The 9047-nt window shown below is 33.7% G+C and overlaps 2 protein-coding genes across 3 annotated transcripts; one reads left to right on the top strand and one right to left on the bottom strand.

The window, feature by feature from the left end:
- The first annotated feature begins 351 nt into the window (after window positions 1–351).
- LOC11419241 (paired amphipathic helix protein Sin3-like 1) lies at window positions 352–3401 on the top strand. Of its 2 annotated transcripts, none has more exons than XM_039833293.1 (4): window positions 352–718; window positions 2295–2494; window positions 2679–2838; window positions 2959–3401. In XM_039833293.1, exons 2-4 carry the CDS (start codon window positions 2436–2438, stop codon window positions 3109–3111), a joined length of 372 nt encoding a protein of 123 aa, XP_039689227.1. In that variant the 5' UTR covers window positions 352–718; window positions 2295–2435; the 3' UTR covers window positions 3112–3401. The 2 variants fall into 2 exon arrangements, with proteins under 2 accessions (XP_039689227.1, XP_003589401.2); XM_003589353.4 differs by lacking the exon at window positions 352–718 and adding an exon at window positions 1199–1766.
- A 128-nt stretch (window positions 3402–3529) lies between these two features.
- On the bottom strand, window positions 3530–5567 carry LOC11414274 (ervatamin-B). The gene is made up of 2 exons (XM_003589352.4): window positions 5357–5567; window positions 3530–4893 (listed from the first exon to the last, which is right to left on the bottom strand). The coding sequence occupies exons 1-2, from the start codon at window positions 5565–5567 to the stop codon at window positions 4301–4303; spliced, it is 804 nt and encodes a 267-aa protein (XP_003589400.1). The 3' UTR covers window positions 3530–4300.
- Window positions 5568–9047: the final 3480 nt, after the last annotated feature.

Raw genomic sequence — 9047 nt, 5'->3', positions numbered from 1 at the left:
TGAGGCTTTTAGAACAGGTGGGATTTTGTGGTTAAATATATTTGCAATTTGAACTTACGGTTATATTTTATGTATCGGTGCTTGAAGCTTGCTCATGTTTGGCCATGATGTTATTCTCCTACAAAATATAACAGGGCACTGCAAATAGAAAGGTGGATGCAACTCATATGAACTGTGAGAGCAGTCGATCTCACAGTGTTTTCACTTGCATTATTGAAAGCTGATGGGAGAAAGATTCTATGACTCACTTTAGGTTTGCAAGGTTAAATTTGGTAGATCTGGCTGGTTCTGAAAGGTAACTACAAATTTTATGATCAGAATCTTTGTATACTGTTGCTATTGTTTTGCCTAACATGTCCTAACTTGCACATTGGTTGTCAGAATTAAATAAGGCACACAAACAACTTGGAATTAAACGAGCTCTTTCCAAATTGAATTAGTGACTATCCTCTCTTTTTGACCTTGCTCTTTCCTTTTCATTGCTGGTTTTGAAGTGAGCTTACTTGAGTTTAAGCATTAATAGTTATAATAACTACCATCAATGTGTGACTATGTTTTATTAGCAAATTCCACATTTTTTTCCTCCAACTCGCATTTTCTTTTTTCACTTTCATTGTATGCAGATTTTCTGAGAGACACAAATTTCCTAGCTTCTGTTTGAGGCATAAATTGAAGGGAGCTCACTGTTATTTCGTTTTCGTCTGTTGAAGTCAGCTGAGTTAAATTCTGAACCTTTATATAAGTTCTTATATTGACTGGTTTATGCTAGATATGTATTTTTGTTAGTATTGTAGTGTTTATATCTAGGAATTCTTTGGTATATTGATTCTGATTGATTAAGATGGTAGCTTCTATTACTCCAAATTGTATGGAGGTTTACTATTTGTATAATATTTCAATTTCAATGCTTAATGATTGTTCTGCAAGTTCGACTTTAGTTCTTATTGACAATTATTGCATAGGCTAAAGTGTACTTTCCACCTTTAACTTTCAAAAACTTGCAATTTTGCCCTCCTAAGTAAAAAAATTATAATTTTGACCCCCTAAGATTTAGCCCCTTTGCATCTTTGGCAGGCCACGTGTATAATTAATTAATTAAAAAAATTAAAAAACTAAAAAATCTATTTTTAAATTAAATAAATTAAAAAAAATTAAAAAATAAGAAAAAATATTTATTTAACAACCCCATTCAATCTCCCTTCTTTCTCTCTACTAACCCCAGCCACCAACACCACCTTCCAATGGCTTCTTCTTCCTCCTCTTGATTTCAATTCCTAAATCCATTCATTTCAGATCTATTTTTTCACTTCTTCTTCCTTTCGTAACTTCAACAACCCATTCCAGATTCACCAACTCAAGAGCCTAATTTCATTTTCATTCTCAAATCTCCTTTTCACCATGAAAATTTCTTAAACCACCACAAACTCGCGTTAAAGACTATCTCTTCCTCTCTAAACAAGAATTCATTCATTCCATACGCAAGTGCTTCGCGATCATCACACCCTCCGAAGAAATTGAGAGATGAAATTGTTGTCATAGGACGAACATTGACACTACTTAAATGTCCATAAGCTTCAAATGCAATTACCATTTGGTCTTTGTTGTCATGTTGTTTTTTGTTCCAAAAGGGCATGCCATTATTTCTTGCCTTATGAACCATTGTTATGGCTGAAGGTCTTTCTCAGAGTTCCATTAAGTGCATTGCATATATACACAACTTTCCTCGCTTTCGTGTTCCTCTTGATGATTCTATTAGATTGATTAAGGTAGGAGTGTTGTAGGTGCTGTTGAAACAAGCTAGTATCGCTGAATCTGTTTTTCTGATTTTTTTTTTTCTTTCATAAATTGATTTTAGTTTTTTTATTTTTTAATTAATTAATTAATTACATACGTGGCCACGTAGGCGTTGAATAAGTCAAAATTGTAGTTTTTGTACTTAGGGCCCAAAATTGCAAGTTTTTAAAAGTTAGGGGGGAAAAGGGCACTTTAGCCTATTGCATATTGTAGCAGTACAACAGTGCCTTAATTTCTACAATGTATATCTCCATTTTATATTTGATGCACTTGGCATTACTCTCTTCTCCCCAACTATATGCAGTTTGATAAGTTTTGTATCAATTTTTAAACTAAAATGAAAATTTTACTTTCATTCCTTTTTTAGTGAATTAATAGTTATTGTTGGACATGCTAAAATGCTACATCTTGCCATTGACAAATAATATGCAAAAAGTGGGGGATTTAAATCATTGTATGCTAATGATATATTCTTGATAGTAGCTTATATCATGGTGCAGGAAGTAGAAAAAAATTAAAAATGATTCCTTAAGCAGCTGTAAATGCTAATGAGAGCAAGGAGCCTTTGATAGTTAAATTTCACCAATCATTGTACCACTACTTTGAGAGCAGGGATTTGGTTTAGAAGTGCTCGATTTGTGATGTGCGTGATCCAAACGAGAAAGAGATCGAAGTTGCCGTCGAAAAGAAAAACAGTAAGGTATATTTTGCTGACGGTTGTCCATTTTTTTGGGAAGTTCTATGGGATTTTGGCTGGTACTTGGGTCACAATTATTTTTTCAAATCGACACATTTTTCTGTTTGAAGTTAGAAATATGCTTGGGAGAGAGATTATGAATTTGTTAGTTGTAATTGATTTGTTTATCCTTTTGGTGCATTTGTAGAGTTGATACTGATGGTGTCATTGAAAGAGTGAAGGAACTTTTTAGAGGTCATAGAGACTTGATCTTGGGATTTAACACCTTTTTGCCAAAGGGCCATGAGATTACCCTTTGTCTGAGGATGAGCAACCTCAACAAGTCTAACACCCTGGTCTACAAAGAGGTATGTGCTGTTATAGTCAGGAAAATTTGTAATGTTGGTTTTTTCTTTTTTTTTTTAATTTTCTCCAGTACTTGACATATTGCTGTGATACACATTTTAATCATAATTGCACTTCTCCAGGTTGCTGCACTCTACCAAAACCACCCGGATGCTGCATCTACTCATGCTTTTGCTCGGAATTCCATGTTTCGTGATAGGAGCTCTGCAATGCCAACACTACGGCGAGTGCAGGTTGAAAAGGTTTGTCTTCAGTTCTTATGTCCCTTTCTGTAGTCAAAGGCATGCCTAAGGAGCTGAAATGAGATGCCAACAGTGTTGTCAATCGAAGATCGCGTAAAATAGTCGTTTAAATTCTGCTACGCAACAGTGTTATAGTGTCACTATAGTCACTATACTTTTTCAGTGACTTGATGTTTAAGTATGAACGAATTATGAGATATACTCCTATTAGCTGTCTTATGTACTTTACATTTAACGTAGTTTACAAAGAAGTGTTCCAGAATGTTTGGTAGTTAATATTATTATTACCGATGTGATGTTGGAATGAAGTTTCAATTATAATATATTTTACGTTGTTTTAATTTATATTCATGTGATGTTGTAGTCCACAAGATTCAGAAGTGTAATATATTCAAACAGGTCTGTGGCTGTTGTTCATTGTATAAAATGAAATCCATGTCTGTCTTGAGTTTGGGGAAAACTTAATGTGAAAGCAACATGCTTTGTTGTAGTGGTCATCATTATAACATGTACTTCAAACCTATTGAGTTTGTCATTCACTTCCAAAAATTTCCATATATCTATGGTTCATGATGGCTGCTAAGATGTGCAAATACTGCCGAAGCACATGGAGTTCGATTGATTTTATGAAAACTATAATTGCAAGCAATGAGATTTGGTAGGATACTGATGGTTATGATCTCTTCAGACAAGTGTATCAATTTTGTGTATCTCATGGCAACCCTATGATTTTAGCTCTAGAAAATCACCATGTCAGTAATATAAAATCAATAGCTTGAGGTCTATAACGCTCTTAAGATATGCAAATTTTAACCATGTATTAACTGATCTTTAGATTGATTTTTAATATGCACGTATCAAAAGTCCATAATTACTTCAAGAAAAGGGTTAGAGATATTGTTAACTAATGAATACAAATCTTATATCTAATGTAATTTACAAATAAGTGTTCCAAAATATTCGTTACTTAACATTGTTACTATCCATGTGATCTTGCAATGAAGTTTCAATTATAATATATTTCATATTATTTTAATTTATTTTCATGTGATGTTGTATTTATAAATTGCTAATATTTCATATTGTTTTAATTTATTTTCATGCTTCTATGTTTCTCATATAATATACTCTTTTTGCATTGGTGTTGTCATGTCGCACGGGTCAACCGACTAGTTGTAAATGATAAGAGGGACTATATAGTGTAATGGAGGGAATCTCAAACCTAAACCGTGAGACTGGGATAATAAGAGGGATGACGAGTAATGCCACAATTACCTACTGGTCCATTTCCCCTTATCAGTTTCGCATAGCCTAAGTCCCCCCATCCTTCGCCCCAAGAATTTTTAATTATCCAATATTTCCTCCCATCATTGCTTACCCCGTAACCCACTATAGCAATAGAATGGTTCGTTTCGTTTGCACACGATCCTTCAAAAATCCCACTGCCCTTGAAATTTTGAAAGTCAGTATCAGCAGCGACACTAGCTGCTACTGGTTGTTGGGCCACAGCTTGTAATAGCTGATGTTCATCACCAGGACGTATTGAATGAAACCCAGTAAATCCTGCTGATGGTATAATATCATTGCGGCATTGTTCCTGAACTCCTTTATATGGATAGTCAAAATCACTTGGAACACCGCCCGAGTGTTGCTCTGTTTCAAAATTAATAGCACTTAAAATATGGCCACCCTCACACCCGTTGCTTCCTGGGTCACAATCTACGAGGTGTTGAGCTGAAAGCGAGATCAAGTTGCCAGTTCTTATCTTCCACAAGCCTTCTAGAGCTGCCATAGTAGCAAACGCCCAACAAGACCCTGTGAAAAAATAAGTTATGTTAGAGTTGCAATTATCTTTCATTCGACAAATGGAGATGACTTAATTGACATAATCTACGACCGCAACACGAAAAAGAACTTCACAGTTCACTAGCGAAAGCTCAAAATAAATTAAGACAAAGAACTTATATCATAGTTCACTAATCAGAAATTTAAGGAAGGTCAAATATTTCTACTGCTGCCCACTTCCCATCTGAGTTGACCAATTCAGACTAATCCCAATCAAATGACTTGGACAATAGAATTTTAATTTTAGATTATGTTATAATTGAGAAATCTTACTGCAGACCTCATGTATGATAATTGAGATCAAATTTCAATTAATAATGCAAATGGGTCTAAGAAAACATACTAATTCAAATGAAAAGTAGTTTACACTCTAGTAAAATAGCTCCAAAGTAAAACTAAAATTCAAAATTAGAATTCATAGTTAACCACTCACCACATCCCCTTTGTTGTTTAACAGAGGTGACAGCTCCTCTTGTTCTCCAATCCACAAATTTTGGAATTTGATCAAGACTCGTGTTGAAGTATACCGTCTTTGAGGCGAGAAATTCAGCTGAAACATCGTCATTTAAAGCACATGGAAGTGATTCACTTGAGGAACCAGAAATGAGTGTAATGAAAGTGGTATATGCCAAAATGATGATCATAGTTTTTGATGAGAGTGTTTATGTTTGCTCTATGGCTTCTGATGTGTGTAGTGTTTATGGATGGTTTTTAGTTTTACTTTAGTTGCCTGATAGTAGATGAGAAAGAGAGGGATTCTGCATATATAGCAGATGGGATGCACATGCCTTCATATGCCAACTTGCAATCTTGATTTTGAAAGTCCAATTGTTATGATCAAATTTATTTTTTGTATATTCCGTTTTTAAGTAAATGTATCAAAATCAAAATCTATTATAATAAGAAGTCATACACCAACTTTTTCCAACAATATATCTGTCAATTTTTAACCAAGTCATAACCTTTTTGCCACAAAAAATATATGCATCTACCTCTCAATTTTTGAGCTTTTCTTTCACTTCTTTTTTTGTTTCTCAATATTTGAGTTTGTACTATATTAGATTAAGGACTTAAATCTTGTACCAGCTTTTATATCACCTCGATCCTTAAATATATGATCAAGTTGACTAAATCACAAAAATTAAAAAAGTTTATAGTGATAATAAATTTGTCGATAATTGATATTGCTTTAAAAGTTTACTTTTTAGGAGAGAAAATTAGTTTAGACTTCCATCACAATATTTATTACAAATTGTATAAAGATGTAACATAATTAGGGAAACAACAGTTAAAAAATAATTAACGCAGTTGAAAATTTTGAAAGGGGGTCCTATAAAAAGGGATAAGAAAAATATCAAGAGACGGTGGTAGAGTTATTTTTCCATGGTTTTCTCTGCAATATATGTTCTCATTCCATCATTGTTAATATACTAAATACATTGCACTTAGGAAAAAATGTTATATTGTTTTGTATGCTTTCATAAAAAACATGAAGTCTAATTTCTTCTTTTCAAACACAATGGCTATGCTAGATTTCTAGTCATACATAATGCCTTTCAAGAGTATTGTGAGAGAGATCAAGGAGATGAAAGAGGGAATTGGCAACATGTATATAAGAGATGTAGAAACCAAACATACACATAGACATGGAAAATCTCACATAGCACCAGAATGTTCCTCACCAATATCACTATCAGCACCAACAACACCATCATCATCATCATCATCATCATCATCTTCAGAGTCAATGGGCTAACTTACCTCCTGAGTTACTATTAGACATAATTCAAAGGGTGGAAGCTAGTGAAACCACTTGGCCATCTCTCCGCGCACTTGTAGCTTGTGCCTCAGTTTGTAGATTGTGGAGAGACATAACAAAGGGTGTTGTGAAGACACTTGAACAGTGTGGTTGGATCACTTTCCCTATATCATTGAAGCAGGTAATTTTTTCTTTATCTTTATGTATTTAATTTGATGACATTTTTGTTTCAAGCTTGGAAGCACATGGTGTATGGTACTAAATGTGTTATTACTTTGTCTTTTATTTTGTTTTTCAGCCTTGTCCAAGAGACAATCCAATTCAGTGTTTTATCAAGAGAGAAAGGGCGACTTCTACATATAGTTTATATCTTGGTCTAAGCCCTGGTAAGATTGTTGTGCTCACATGAAATTATTCTCTATTTGATAACAAAATTTTGTTTGGATTTTTCTAAAATCACACCAAGGTTTCTCTTTGAATCAAATTAAGTATATTTAATGATTAATATATTATAATTAATTAATATTAATATTAATATTAGAAATAGTAGATTGGGAACTATCATTTCGGATGATATCGACGTTGTTTACGACATGTGATTCAAAAAAAGATGTTATATCGAACTACAAAATATTTCCGTTTCATTCATTCACATTTAAGGATTGACCAAAGTTTAATTGATTTTCCTAAATAATATATATAAAATCACATTTAGATCACTTCAATTCGAATATTTCCATAGTAATAATTTGGTCTTTCGCATTGATTTAGATTAATTCGATTCATATGGGATAATAATGAATAAAAGAAAGGACAAAAAATAGGGTGAGGGGGTCGAACTAAGTGTATATATAATCTAATCGTTATAAGACAACTCTTAGTTTTTTGAGGGTTTCCAATAATGATTCTCGAATCCTATTGAATCTAAGGTATAACTAATTGGTTTACGATGTAGTTGTTAAAACTTGAAATACCCTCTTTTAGGTTTTTTTTGTAGTATTCTTTTTCATCCTTCTGTTTTCCAGAGTGAACTTTCAATTCAATCGCTAAACTATCACATTCTCTCCTATTTAGTCTTTGAACTACGGAAATGTAATAAATAGTCTATAAACTATTCTCGATCTATGAAGTTAGTCTCTAAACTACCATCTTTGTGAATTGTGTTATTGTATTTGCAGCTCTTTCTGGTGATGAGCAAACTTCTCTTGGCTGCAAAGAAGATTAGAAGAGCAACATGCACAAATTTTTTAATATCATTGGTTTCTGATGATTTCTCTAGAGCTAACAATACTTACATTGGAAAGTTAAGGTTAGTGTCCCATATCAATTCACATCTTTTAAGGCTAATGCATTATTATTCTAGTGCTTAGTTGATCATTAAGCAAAATAACAGGTCTAATTTTCTCGGCACCAAGTTCACGATCTTGGATGGTCATCCTCCACATGTTTCTTCGCTTCCATCGAGTTGCAAGTTGCAACAAAAGGTCCATATATGAAGCAAGTATTTCCTAGGGTTGCTCCTGCTACTGCTAGCTATAAAGTAGCCCTAACAGGAGCAGTCCCAAGTGTGTGTAATGCTAGCTGTTTAGGATTAATGTTTAGGGCTAGGCTGCTCCTGCTACTGCTAGGGCTGCTCCTGCTAGGGCTACTTTATATCAAAATGTACGTATTTCCTTAAGAAAATGGCGCACAAAATAACTCTCATTTTTCACCCTGCAGTCCCAAGTGTGTGTAATGCTAGCTGTTTAGGATTAATGTTTAATGTGTAATGAAGTCTTTTAATTTCCTCAAGCATATATTTTCTTGTAATGTAAATGAACAATTAAAAATAAAAATTACATTGCATATAATAAAAAGGAAAAAATTTATGTTATATATTGTTGATGTTGTCAACACTTTCATGGTGGAAAGTGGCTAAATACTATAAATCTTATTTTCTTATATTTAAAAGTTGCAATATTTCTGTACAAGATGTATTTTTATGGTGTACAAGGGAAGATATGTTGTTTGTTCTTCTTTCACATAATCTCAATGTCTTCACTGTTATTTCCACAACTGAACTTGCGACCATAACGGCGAACTGTTGGCTGGAAAGTTGACTTTTGAGACCGGCTAATGTTAAACTCAGTCCTGCGATTTGTGAGTGTCTTTATCGTCGTGGTTGATGGTTTCTAAGGGCTTTTGTGGAAGTGTAACTTGAACTCCAGGGTCTCTTTCATTGATTGAACCATGAAACATGAGTGTTAACATAAGCCTTCCCAATCTCACCATGTTCCATTGAATATTCTTCCTCATTGTTAGTGTTTCCTTCTCCATCTGTTGTCACATCAATGCTCTCTTCAGATTCAGTCTTGTAGGCCCTATG

Source organism: Medicago truncatula, chromosome 1, assembly GCF_003473485.1.
Source record: "Medicago truncatula cultivar Jemalong A17 chromosome 1, MtrunA17r5.0-ANR, whole genome shotgun sequence".
NCBI lineage: Eukaryota > Viridiplantae > Streptophyta > Magnoliopsida > Fabales > Fabaceae > Medicago > Medicago truncatula.
The sequence above is the reverse complement of the archived record's forward strand: the minus strand, read 5'-3'. Positions and strand labels throughout refer to the sequence as shown.

What these genes read in the sequence shown, in the direction of transcription:
- LOC11419241 (XM_039833293.1), top strand. Translation starts at nt 2,436, where the DNA reads ATGTGCGTGATCCAAACGAGAAAGAGATCGAAGTTGCCGTCGAAAAGA. An exon ending in TCGAAAAGAAAAACAGTAAG is followed by an intron (nt 2,495 to 2,678) that starts GTATATTTTGCT and finishes GTGCATTTGTAG; the next exon opens with AGTTGATACTGATGGTGTCA. An exon ending in ACACCCTGGTCTACAAAGAG is followed by an intron (nt 2,839 to 2,958) that starts GTATGTGCTGTT and finishes GCACTTCTCCAG; the next exon opens with GTTGCTGCACTCTACCAAAA.
- LOC11414274 (XM_003589352.4), bottom strand. Translation starts at nt 5,567, where the DNA reads ATGATCATCATTTTGGCATATACCACTTTCATTACACTCATTTCTGGT. An exon ending in TAAACAACAAAGGGGATGTG is followed by an intron (nt 4,894 to 5,356) that starts GTGAGTGGTTAA and finishes ATTTTTTCACAG; the next exon opens with GGTCTTGTTGGGCGTTTGCT.